Source organism: Borostomias antarcticus, assembly GCF_949987555.1.
Source record: "Borostomias antarcticus genome assembly, chromosome: 4".
Classification (NCBI taxonomy): Eukaryota; Metazoa; Chordata; class Actinopteri; order Stomiiformes; family Stomiidae; genus Borostomias; species Borostomias antarcticus.
This window is the reverse complement of record NC_140237.1, coordinates 28,304,373-28,318,131: the sequence shown is the minus strand read 5'-3', so window position 1 is coordinate 28,318,131 and position 13,759 is coordinate 28,304,373. Positions and strand designations below refer to the sequence as shown.

General features: G+C 49.1%; 1 protein-coding gene across 1 annotated transcript in view; it reads right to left on the bottom strand.

The window, feature by feature from the left end:
- Positions 1-618: 618 nt before the first annotated feature.
- chst8 (carbohydrate (N-acetylgalactosamine 4-0) sulfotransferase 8) overlaps positions 619-13,759 on the bottom strand; it is a gene marked incomplete at both ends in the record, with an annotated part of 134,685 nt that continues 121,544 nt past the window's right edge. The window contains 2 exons of the mRNA XM_084437419.1: positions 619-1,728; positions 2,922-2,959. Coding sequence (XP_084293545.1) covers positions 619-1,728; positions 2,922-2,959 — 1,148 coding nt within the window. The remainder of the gene's footprint in view (positions 1,729-2,921; positions 2,960-13,759) is intronic.

Sequence of the window (13,759 nt, the reverse complement as noted above, 5' to 3'; positions counted from 1 at the left end):
CATAAGAAATGAAGGAAAAAACTCTCACGAAGAAGCGCTGAATATATTGATCATAGAAATACATATAAAAATATATATAGTCATTTGAATGCCCTTTGTACAGTTTTAAACAGAGTTTCAGAAAAAAGCCTTCATGACAGTGTTAAGAGTGTGTTCTAAAAGGAGGTGGGTTAGGATGTAGGATGGTATAGGACTGCTGGAGCGCTAGTGGGTTAGGGTGTCCTAGCAGCTTGGCAGAAGCCTCTGTAGTGCAGTACTGAAGCTAAAGACGGGAGCTGAGACCAAACCCACACGTTTTCAGAGGTACAGCAAAATACTAGTCTAAGTGCAGAACAGGTACAGTTAGTGGGCACTTCACACATTTTAAAGCATAAACGTCTTCTTACAACACTGATTATGCTGTCTGAGATTGTTCGCAAATTGGAAAATTGAATTCACAAAGAACAGCGACTGAATTGTCTGTGAAATTGTCAGACCATGACATTAATTGTGTGTAATAAAGAGGTGACAGTCTTTTAAGCACTGGGATTTCCTTTAAAAGAGGGGGATTACAGTGCCCTGCTCCTTTAAAACCCAGAGGAGAGGTTTGAGACTAAAATACAGCATTCAGAGAGTCAATCAATATAAATCCTTAAAGGGTTTAGAGTAGTTAAACATCAGGTAGTCCATATAGTAGAAGTCATAGGCTCGCTGTCGTTCCGAGGCACTGAGCTGTGCAAAGTACTGGTGAGTTATGTGCGTGGATGTCCTCTCGGCTTTAGGGTTCCTGTCTTTGAAACTGGGGAGGGTGAGGTTCCCCGGGGCGCCGATCCTCCGCAGTATGAAGTTGGCCTCCTCCTCCATGGTCTCGAACTTGCCGATGAAGTCGTAGTCCAGCAGGCAGGGGCTGCAGAGCTGGCTGGCCGGCGCCCAGTGCGTGTCCATGCCGATGGGCCGGTGCACGTCCAGGAGGTACTGCATGAACTCCTGGAAGGTGACCCCGCTGCCCGTCCGCAGGGCCTCCTTGGAGGGGTTCACCCGGTACTTGGAGATGATGGGGATGCCGAACACCGGGTGGTAGTAGGTGTTGGGGTTCTCGAACTTGTCCCTGAAGGCGGACACCAGCCTCTCTAAGGGCTCGCGGACGAACAGCACCTTGGTGTAGGCCTCCAGCCGCCGGGCGATGCCCTCCCGGTTGAAGCTGTCCAGGGTTTTGAGGTGGTTGCCGTAGTGGACGGCGTCGTGCGCGATCTGGTTGGTGGCGGACGCCAGGCCGGCCAGCACCATGAGGATCCTCTTCCAGTTGGAGCAGCCGGCCTTGGGCACCTCGCAGTACAGCAGCTTGTACCGGTCCTCCACGTAGATGCGGGACACGTGGTGTGGCGTGACCGTCCTGGAGACGTTGCTCTTATACTTGGCGCACACCTCCTTCAGCAGCCTCCTCCGCGCCTCCTGCACACCGGAGAGCCTCTGCCAGCTCTCCTGGGGGAGAGAGGAGGAGGAAGAGGAGGAGGAAGAGGAGGAGGAGTTCGCTGCTAAGCTGGTCTTCAGGAGCCTTAGGTGGTGTTTGTTGACGGACCGGAAGCCCCCCACGCCCTGCTCCAGGGAGCCAGGGGGCGCCATCTGCCGGACCCTCTCGAAGGCGGGGAACTGCATGGGGGGTACGGGGCTGGAGAGGCTCTCGGCCGCCGGTCTCTGGTCCCAGCCTGAGTCCGCACGCGCGCCCTCGCGGTCCCGTGTACACAGGGTCTAGGGGACAAGGACAAGACAGGTCTGCTTTAGGTATGTTGCTGTCGTTGAAGTTTCAAGTAGTTTAGTCAAACATTCAATAACTTCAGCTACTCTATTTCTTAATAATACGAAGTCTGTTTTCTTCAGTGTTCTTCATTAGCTTAATAGGTTAATTACAATCTGTGAAATTTGAGAAACTTGAGAGAAAACAGGACCATGATTTCTGAGGATTTCTTCAGTACCTAGACCTCACCACTTGGTGGTGCTGTTTCACTACATCCGGACCAACTCTCTCTGCCCCTCTGGTTGAGATGGAACACAGAAACCACATCCTCCTGATAACTACCAATAAACTGAGCTGTAATGTCGTATAAATGTCTTATAAACACTTAATGGGGAATCTAAATTAGAATCATCTAATGCCTGATTAGCTCAGGAAGTTTGTGCCTGGGGCTATCATGCATTCTGACATTTTATTTCAATTAAAAGTCATTATAGTGCCATAAAGCCAATGGACTGGATGTATAATCTTAATATGACAATGAATCAGGTGATGGGATTGCTATGAATCTCATCTCATCTCTCTCTGACTTGTAGATCCGTCCTAGGAGGTGTGTGAGAGAGGAAGGGAGTGGTTCCCCTCGGGCCGTTTCTCGTGAGACGGATGGCGCCGCACCAGACGCCCACGTGATCCCCGTGAACGTAAACGCTCTCGTCTCCGCTGATGATCACAGCGCAGGAAATGAGAGCAAACGCAGGCCAGGAGAGAGGGGGTCGAGAAGAAGGAGAGAGAGAGAAGGAGAGAGAGAGAGAGAGAGAGAGAGAGAGAGAGAGAGAGAGAGAGAGAGAGAGAATACGTGCCTAACATAGCTAGCCAGGTTACTGGTCTCTCTCGCCTGGTCTGTCTGAGACTGGGTACCCGGCCGCTAGGGGAGGATAGGGTAGAGGAACCCCACCTGTGATCCTCCATAGAGGCTCTTATCCCCTGGATCTCCTGCCAGACAGAAAGCCCCTGGCTAGGCTACTCCTGACTGACTGGTGGGAGGTCAGACACTCTACACCGATGTTATCAGGAGGGAGAGAATCAGGGCTGACGCTCACGTTACAAAGCAGACGGTCTAACACACTTTCTTTCTTGGCCTCTCTTTCTTTCTCTCGTACTGCTGTCTTCTCTCTCTGTCTCTTGTGGAAAGTGGGGAGTAGCAGCGTACCTCTCTGGACTGCCGTGGAGTGCCTCTGAGATTCCCACCTGGAGACAAAGAGAGAGAGATGGATGGAGAGAGAGAGAGAGAGAGAGAGAGAAGGAGAGAGAGAGAGACCAAAATCAGCACTTAAGTAAACAAGACATTGTTTAGTCTTGTTAAAGGTAGGAACGCCTGAAAAAGTAAAAAAAGGAAAGACCTGGCACTTAATCTAACCCTACACAGCACAGCAGCCCCACCACTGAGAGCTGGATCTACCCTGCTCCGGGATGACCTGGGCCAGGGACATCTGCATAATGAGACCTCAAACGTGTCCTAGTAATACAGAGAGAGAGAGAGAGAGAGAGAGAGAGAGAGAGAGAGAGAGAGAGAGAGAGAGACAGACAGAGAGACAGAGAGAGAGAGAGAGAGACAGAGAGAGAGAGAGTAAGAGAGTGTGTGAGAGAGAGCAAAAGAGAGCAGGAGAGAGTGAGTGAGAGAGAGAGAGAGAGAGAGAGAGAGAGAGAGACAGACAGACAGAGAGAAAGAGAGAGACAGAGAGAGAGAGACAGAGAGAGAGAGAGAGAGAGACAGAGAGAGAGAGAGAGTAAGAGAGAGATGGAGAAAGCAAGGTAACTACTTTGCGGTTTGTTTGTTTGTTTGTTTGTTTGTCTGTTCTGTTGGGGCAGGCAGGCAGATGACATAGATTGCCGGCGCTGCAGCAGAGGCAGAGAGACAGGCGGCGGGCCTATCAGCAGCCGTGGCAGGTGGCGGTGGTGACGACTGTATTAAGTGTGCGTTGGCGTTGTCTCCAGCTGGACATCTCATCACCTGATTGCCAGGGTCCCCTCTGATGCCCCCCCCCCCCCCCACCCCTCTCCCCCGACCTGATGGGCAATCAGACTGACAGGACGATGTGGCAGAGGCCGCATGGTGTCTGATGGGGGAGCCCAGACACCTCTGCCTGAGTGGCCTGTCACTTCCAATCTGAGCCCCTGGAAGTGATGGGAACCCGGTTGGGAGAGGGGGGGGGGGGAGTGGAGACCCAGATCTGGCCAATGGCCCTTCGTAACTGAGAGCTGTGGGGTCTGCCACACACTTAAGCACGTTCCCGTAATGTGTGTGTGTGTGTGTGTGTGTGTGTGTGTGGATGCCTCTTGTAGGGTGTGGATCTGTGACGTCGGTTTACATGACCGGACACTCGTGTCATTTCTGGGCCAGAGTATGGCTTGCTCCGTACACAAACACACACACACACACACACACACACACACACACACACACACACACACACACACACACACACACACACACACACACACACACAGAGCGATATCGCTGCTAGACTGTTGTAGTTAGTGCTTGTAGCTCGGGCTATATCATTAGAGATACATGCTTCTCATATTGATCCAGGGGCCCCACCAAGCTCCTAATTGAAATCTCAGAGGCTCTAATTGCTTTCTGCTAAGTAGCGTTTTTGTCAGCGGGGGCTGTGGTATCATGGATGGATGTCGGAGCCACTGTCACTCCGCGAGATCTCGGCTGCTACGGATTCTGCTTTGTGCAGAACCATCACTCGTTCCTGTGTGGATCTCTGGTGATAGGCCGCTTCCTGCCCGGTCTACATTGGTTATTCCATGGAGATTTGCACGCTCTTTCAGCTACCTAAATGATGTGCCTGCAAACACAGTCATGTCTCAACGGGAAGCCTGGCCTTCTGTGCTGGGAATGAAATGTTGCAAATGTTGCTCTCACTCACTGAATGCCTCAGGATAAAAAATACTGGTGCTTTTTTTATATTGTGAGATAGACCACACTGGATACAATGTAAACTTCTGTAAACATAATTTTGAGTAGTTTTTGTAAACATCTTTTATTTGGTTCGAGACCAAGTAGGTATTTGGTTTGAGACCGAGATTCGTTGTTGTTTGATTGCAATTTCACACTCGGTCAATTTCACACTCAGTCTAACTATTCATGCTATTGATTTCCCCTCCAGGCTGAGTAACAATGATAAATTGTTGGAAATTTGCCTTTACTTTTATGAGGTGCAGCTAAACTGCCTCTGAAATTCTGCTTACAGGGAAGAAAGAATACATTTCTACCAGTGTACTTATTTCAAGTGGATCAAATGAGTGTATTGAGGCCATATCCCTTATCTGTCTTGATATAAAGCATGGAACTGGGACACTTTCAGTGACTTTAACACATATTTCTTGGCTCTTTTTTTGTAAATCTTTGGCACTGCGGCCCAAATTGAAATTAAGTTTTGATTCCTTGGGATGTGTCTGGCTGCCAAGTTTAGCTTTTTCAGGACAACTTTGCCTTCCCCCAGCTCCAACCTTCAGCCTCACAAGGTTCTCCTTCAACCGTAGTCTCATTCACGCAGGACATCTGTGTTATCTTAAGAGTCATGAAAGCACCATGACTCCCAATACCTCCTCTGTAAGAATCCTCCATGACTCCCAATACCTCCTCTGCTAAACCCCTCTATGACTCCCAATACCTCCTCTGTAAGAATCCTCCATGACTCCCAATACCTCCTCTGCTAAACCCCTCTATGACTCCCAATAGCCAGGCACATCAAACGCTTTCCCTCTCTCCCTTGCCCACACAGATGCATCCAACGAGGAGTAGTGCAGGACAAAAAAGAAACAGAAACGGCAAAATAATGAGCTTGTTAAATGAAGGATCCGCGACCTTGTGCACATGGGTAGAAATTCTTAAATGTCTATTCTTACCCAGAGGGAGATGAGAGCCAGGAGCGAGAAGCCAGCCCACCCCCTCCGATCCTCTCCACCTGTGGCAGCGGTAGCAACGCGCTAACCTTTCATCAGACATTCAGCTCACACAGCCCCTGACCCACACTGCCTGGCCTCCTGCCTCTCCACACCTGCAGTCTGGGCTTGCTCCACACACCCACACAAATGCCCCCCCCCCCCTCTCTCTCTCTCTCACACACACACACACAAGCACACACGCCTCTGATGTGCGGGAATAGAGCAGGCCCAGCTCTCTGGCGCTGAGGTGTGGTTAGACAGTGGAAAGCTCTTTCATTGCAGATATATTAGCTTGTGAGCTCGGGCCCACTGATGTTCTGGTTGTAGTAATAGATGGCTAAACGTTCCACCCTTCAGGAGACGCTGCTGGAGGCCTGTCTGCCATGGGAGGCGTTGTGTCGCTGGGAACGCCGGTGTGATGAATGCGGTCTGACGGCGAGCGAACTGGATCAGACTTATTACGATAAGTGGTGTGGGGCCCTCAGGGGTCAATGGGGCCCCAGCCCGCCTTTGAGGACATTAGTACAGTATCTTCAAATGCCGAATGAATGAGAATGAGACGATCAAAAGGAGAATATCGTAAAAGTGAATTGTGAAGGCGAGGCGAGATACTGAATACAGAGAGGGAAAAAGGTCTGGGAGCAGTGATGAAGGTTTGCTGACGGAGCATTTCAGTAAGGATATTCTGAAAAATTTGAGCCCCACAAATGATTGCTTTGTGACACTGGCACAGCCTACTACCTGGACAGAAGAAATCGTGTGAGGAGGGTCAACAACATAGCCGAAACATGTTGCTATTTGTGTGACCTCTCTGGGGCCACTTCCTAATTTGACTCTAAGCCCAATTCCATTTTACGGCACCTCTGAGCCTGGAGGCGAGGATAATGTTATTAGCGAACACATAAATTACATGTGTGCTGGGATGTATTGGCTCCGATCTCTCGACCTCTGACCTCAGCTGAAGGTCAACGATTGGACAGGTCTCATAAATCGCCGTCCGCCAGGGTTGTACAGTCTTAATAAGCGAAAATCAAGTTAGCTGAGAAAATATTAGCTACAATGTAGTATTATATATGCCCTAGGCATTGAATAGTATACCATGTGACATAAATGATACATAATTTGGCTCATACGTTTCTTCTGCAGAGTTACTAGCAAAGCACATTGAGCCACATCAACATTCTGTGAGATTAAAAACTGAAATCTCTGTGTGGAGGGCTATTCATCATGTCGGAGGTGCCTCAGCATCGAGGCCTAGAGACTGTTTTCAGAGTCCTTTAGTTTCACGCCTCAAGGCATCCCAGCTGTTCTTCTGTAGCTCTCTAGCGCCATGACATCATCGCTTATTAGGCGACATACAGTAACAAGTTTAAGGTAAGGAAGATTTCTTAAGGCATATTTCCATGGAAACAGCGAGTTACTGCCTCGTGTTCTGGGAGGAGGGTGGGGTTAATAGAACGCCTCACATGAGGCTTGGCAGCTCGCGAAGGCTGGGATGTGTAAACAAAATGTTAGCTGTCAGCCCCACTCCACGGGTTAAGTGATGTATGGCGGCAGAGATGCACGGGAGTCTTTAATTGGTACATGGTGTCTGATTAGGATGCCAGGGAGCTCTTGACCTACGAGTGTTCTCTCGTCGACGACGGCTAAGATGGCGGCGAAAAGCTCAAAAGAGTAGGATGCTTCCCGCGCGCTAGTTTGTCAAAAGTGTGTTTGGCGAACAGCCAGAGATGAGGAGAAATCTGTGTGTTCTCCTCGTGTTCACGAGGGTTTCCTCCCAAAGAACCCCAATATGAAAAACATGCAGAAGAACAGATGCTTTTCAGACCGGTCCCTGACCAGGACCTGGACTGAGCACTTGGACTTGGTCCCCGGGCGCCACTATCAAGGTTGCCCACTGCTCCTGGCTGCCCCTGGAGGAGGACGGCTTGGATGGGAGAAATGCAGAGGATAAATTCGACCCCTGAAGATGTGCGTGTGTGTGTGTGTTGTGTCGCCCTTCACTCGCATGCGTTTGTGTGTGTCATGTGTGGCCAATAAAGACCCTTGAGGTCCAGAAATTAGGTCGTACAGGCAGGGAGACTGGCTGGCTACTCCCTTCCGGTATCTCAGCATCCGGAGAAAGAGAACACAAAATGGACGATGATGATAGAATAATTTTGAGAAAAACACAGACAGAGGATCAAGGTCCAATGTCAATGGGGCCGTCTGTCCTTCATACTGTAGTAGGCAGGGTCTGTGGTCTAGTGCCTGGTGGCGTGGGGAGGGGGGGGGTCCGGCAGAGGGTATCATCCTCTGCTGTGTCTTTGTTAAGCCGCCGCGCTCTGATGTTCACCCCTATTTGTGGAGAGATTTGGGACTGAAATGGGCCATGTCACTGTTTACGCTGGGCTCTCAGCTTTAACTAAGCTCTGTGTTCGCACGCACTCCCCCGGTGTCCTGTCAGCCTGCCCATTGATTACAGCAGAGGCTGATGAGGGCGGACGTGAGCAGAGCCGAGCAACAATGGCTGAATGCTAAGTGAGCGCTGAGGCAACTGTGCCAGCCGCTCGCTCATCTATAGATCCACTTCAACGCTCCATTGACTCGGGTTCAAGTTTGTTATCCCCGCGGAGACGGGGCACCGAGGGTTACTTAGGGTGAAGTGCGAACTGTTCCTTCTCTCCAGGCTATGCATCCTCCCCAAACATCCCAGACGTTTGAAGGTGCGATGGGATTAGGGAAGTCGAAACGTAGCTTGGGTGCTGGTGTTGCTCCTTGACACTGACCTATGCACAGGCACCGCTCGGGATCGATTAGCTGTCAGAAGCGGACGTTAGAAGCGGCCTTTATGAGTTTGGTTGGATACAGAGTAATGGGAGCCAGAGTGGAGAGGGGCTTCACTCTGTTAGACGCTCTCCCTGTCCAACTGCTGGAGCACAGAAATGGATTCAGAAGAAGCTCACCTCTGGGCTCCAACAATTCACCCCTGCCTCAACACCACTCTACACCGTTCTGTTTTCCCGTCTTTAGCCAGAAGCCTCTCCTCTTTTCTCCCCTGCTTTCTCTCAGACCGCTCCTTCTACATTCCCTCCGGTACCCTCACTTTCCCTCTTCACTGTTCTGTACATCTTTTGCTCGCATTCATCCCCCAAAGTCTGTTTTCCTCCATTCCGCTCCAACAGCCCTTTGCCCCCCACCCTCCCATCCACACACACACACACACACACACACACACACACACACACACACACACACACACACACACACACACACACACACACACACACACACACACACACACACACACACACACATCCACACACACACAAACACAAAACTTCCTTCTGCTTCCCTCTTTCCCCTGTGTAGATAAACAACAGCTATAATACCTATAGTCTCAAGAGGACCACAGTGGAATATATCCTCCTCGTTAGTTTTGAGAATGTCAAACAGTGGTCCATTTTTCTGGTGCGTGTGTGTACCAGTGGGTGATTCTGGGTGTATGCATTTTTTTTTTTGACTTTCTAAACTTTCAAATAAAACCAAACCAAACCAATACTGCTACTGCTTATACTACAGTATTGCTGCTACTCTATAGTTACAATTACTCTTCAGAGGGTACTGTAGAAAATAATGGCAATTACTGCTAATGATGATGTTGGTAACTTCATTTTTAGAATACCTTTCACACATCCTCGTCTCCCTCTCTGCTCCCCGGCCGGCCCGGTGATGACGAGCGACAGCCTGAGCAGCAGAGCTGAGCGCCGTTTACTCAGTTCCTCCAGAGCCCACCGCTAATGAGAACAGCGCGTGTGTGTGTGTGTGAGTGTGTGTGTGTGTACCACGCGGCGCGGTGCTGTCTGTTTGACTGACGCTCTCTGACACTTGAAATAACTCACACACACACACACACACACACACACACACACACACACACACACACACACGTCAGGTGTCTCTCTTCTCCCGGGACCTGGAGCCGAGGTGTTGTTTAGAAGCGTGAATCACACAGATACACGTGGAGCCTTTGAGGTTGGGTGGGTTGCAGGCAGACGGGCAGGCCCAGTGATGTGCGTATACAGGGGTAAACAAAAAACAAAAATATCTCTGAAAAGCTAGCGTCAACGCTGAGGTGTTGTTGACCTTAATGTGTGTGTGTGTGTGTAGGGGGGGGGGGGGGTGAGGGGGGGGGGAATCAACCTAGAAGGAATCAGTCTCCTACTGCTAATCTCTGGCAGCCGTCTTGCCGTCCTCCTGGCTGCAGTTCCACACATTTCTCTCTCCGTCTGATCAACCCCGGTTTGGCGTTTAAAATGCTCAATCGCCTCATGTCCTGGCCGCGCCCTCGCCGTCAGTGTCAGTGAGGCGGGTGAGCGCTGCGCCTCTGTATCCTCCGTCGCTGATTTGACAGCCAGCAGAGTGCACGGCGAATAATTGCAAACGACGGTTCATGTGTCACTCCTGACACGGCAGGGAATTCTGGTCCCCGATCTTAGTGTCGGTAAGCGCAAGAGAAAAATAATGACGCTTAAAAGATGCAAAAGGGCAGGTTTCACAAGCTCGCCCGGTTGAACGCGGAAGAGGTAGGTTAATCACACAAATGAGACATCTGGCCCTCTGTCAGAACTGTTTGTATCTGAGGCGATGAGGGAATATAAAAAAATGGCGTATTATGGTGCTGAAACAAACAACGGATACGACCTGGCCAGACTGCGCTCTTTAGAAGGACAGAGCTTCACCAGTGCTGTCGGCATCTGATGGGTTCGAATGGTGCCGACTCAGGGAGGGGCAGGGGATGAGATGAGGGGATGGTTTTGCAGAACCCCAAAATTATACAAATTGTGTAGTCTTGGCAAATGGAGAACATTTCCGGTATTTTCTTTTCTGGTAAGAGGATGGAGTCTTGTCAGCAAACAGCTCTTCACATGTGGCAGCTCTGTATCTCAGTGTATCCCATTGTTTGGCTGTCTGGCTTGAGACTAACAACCGACTCCAATGGTGGATGAGAGCCAGGATGATAATCCGTCAAGGAAAAAATGAAAAGGAAAACATCAATTTAATTCTCTCTGCCCCAACCAAACCAGTCCAATTTCCAATCACAGAATTCAGTCTGCAGCAACACTCAGTGGTGTTTTAATGAGACGGCCTACCTTGTGAGACTGGCAATAACACGAGGTATCAAGTAAAATCCATCGAGCGGATTTCACACAGCAGAACTCTCTCTTTTATTCATTGCCTGCGAGTCCAGAGTGACTCAGCTCAGTCTCTTGCTGTAAAGGCTGTCATTATCCATTAGTGTTTCTCACCCAGACATTGCCGCCTCTTTGTGTGTGTGTGTGTGTGTGTACACGTGATTTGGGTGTTTGCATTACATCTATGGTCTCACCTGCAGAGGCTAGCGTTAATGGATGGTTAGGAGATCTGGATGTTAATAATACACACACACAGTGGGCGGTTCTGTCATGAAGGCTTCAACCGTGTAGAACCTGATGCTTCATTAGCGCTCTGTGAAAGCCTCCACTGGAGTGGCTTGGCTGTCTGAGTAAACAGCCCACTGTAACTACGTGGCTAGCCGGGTGTGTTGTGCTCTTAGGGGCCCTATGGTTGTGTGTGTGTGTGTATGTGTGTGTGTGTGTGTGTGTGGAGAGAGATAAGGCTTAGAGGGCCGAAGGCCGAAGCCTGGGGGTTTCTTCTGCTCTGCTCCATCTCCACTCCCTATGGAGTTCAGGCAGCGGAGCAGAACCACATCTCAGCTCCGGTCCAGGTAACGCTGCCACACTGTGCTGTGGAGCCAGGGAGACAGAGAGAGAGAGAGAGAAAGAAAGAGACAGAGAGAGAAAGATACAGAGAGAGAAAGATACAGAGAGAAAGACAGAGAGAAAGAGAAAGAGAGACACAGAGAGAAAGATACAGAGAGAGCGACAGAGAGAGAGAAAGATACAGAGAGAAAGCGAGTGAGACAGAGAGACAGACAGATAGAGAGAGAGATACAGAGAGAGAGACAGAGTGGGAGAAAAAGAGAGAGAGTTGTCCATAGGAATCACGCCAGGAGATCTCAGGAGCACTTTTCGACCTTCTGTCTGCTGATTTTACCTGGGGGTGAGGTACTCTCTGGCCATCTGTAGCACTCTGACTCTCAGGTCCACACTGGAGCGGGAGGAAGCATCTGATTCTCAGCCAGTCCTCTGAGGCTCTTACATAAGGCACTTTGCGTTTATTGCGCATCCAGACTCGCACAAATGTGCGTGATGTATTTCTCCCCCCAGAATTGGGTCAAGTGTCTTTCAGAGTCAGAGGGAAGGGTAATTGTTGCTCTATTTCTTAATTAACGTTTAATTTGATGTAGCGTATATATAGGTATCATACTGTGACATGGCAGCCCACACAAGCTTGTTTTTGCTTATTGGTTGGTAAAATATCACTACATCATCTTATTGAGCCCCCTGAAAGACTGCAGCAGCATCTCTTCCCAGGGCTGGTTGACAGGTCTGATGTAGCATGAAAAGCAAGTCTTACTGATGACGGCGCCTCTGCTTTCTGGTAAAGTGGAGCAAGTCTGTCTATGAGTTACACGGGCTCTTTCACAATAGGAGGTCATAGTTATTTAATGGTAGTCTCCCGTTTGAAAAGAGCCTCCACATTGGCTGACAATGCAATGGACAACTGTTCTGTACAGTTGCCCATTGTCCAATGTACTGTAGTTCATGAAGACTGACGGGAGTGAATCAGCGCACAGTAAGAGAGAGAGAGAGAGAGAGAGAGAGAGAGAAAGAGATGGCCATGCCACGTGTGACCTAAAAAGTAAAATGATGAACACGCTTAAAAATGTGTTATATGTCTATATTGTTTACCTATTGCACCTGTGTGTATTGAGACTCATCCATGAAAAACAAAACAAAACAAAAAGTAGTAAGCAAGATAACGGGCCATCCCGTGTCTGCTCAGCAATCCATTAATCTCCCCGCTGTCCGTCTGTGGCGGTAATATCCACCCGTCTGCCGTACCTTCAATGCCAACATGGAGGAGACGTGAGGTCAGCTCCCAGGCGACCGGGCTGTCAGCCAGGTGATTGACATGAACGGTGACGACTCGCAGTCACTGCCGGAGCTACAGTTATGGGGGAGGAAGGTGGGCCTAGCGCTCCCAGAGGAAGGTGATCTAATGACAGCGCCCGCCCACGCCAGTAGACTAGCAGGCCCACAGCTGCCTTAGAGATGACAGGAAGCAGTTATTAATGACAACCACTTAAAGTCCTATTACTCTTGCAGCTCCTGGACCTTCTCAATGGCTGCATACTATGGCAGAGTAGACCAGGTGATGAATAAATGACACGCTTCACTGTACCGCTGAAGAGATGTAGAGCTACATCAAGACCGGGTTGAAAATGAGTTTATAATCACTAATCCTCTGAATGAGCTACTGTACACTAATCCACCCTACCGTTTTTCAATACAAAATGGTAATGCAGCAAGTGACAGGTAGGATGTCTACAGTATGACTGAAAACACAAGGCTACTGCTCACTGATATGTAAATGTTATTCACGGAGGTAATTCTATAATTTATCTGAACTAAAACCACCTGGAGTAAGATGTGTCTATATATATTCTTTTTTTTTTTTTTACTACCTGTAATTAATCTACCTTGGTTTCAACGATGCTGGGGAATGCTCCCAGCATGCAATGCCAGTCCCATTGCCACATGTTTCTCATGGTCTGTCATTGTTAATCTTGCATTAATTTATGTCTTCTTTTTCCAATACAGAGAGTGGAACAGATTTACAGTCTCAATAACACTATTAGGCACTGATGCGGAGGTACAGGAGAGTCAGAGAGTGCCTGTGTCAGGCGCTACTTTATCAGAATGATCCCCCACTGTGTTCGGGCTATAATTGCACCCACGTGTCAGCGTGAAATGAGGGTCTCCTATTGAGTGTGGCCACGCAGCTGAATGTTATGGCACTTTGATTAAGCACTCTCAACTATGTAGATCCCGATCCTTTAAAGGAAAGGTTCGTAATTTAGCATTATAAGCCATGTTATAAGGTTATAGTATTTTTTAAATACATTTTGTGGTGTGTTTTGATGCAATTTTATTTCATAAACTA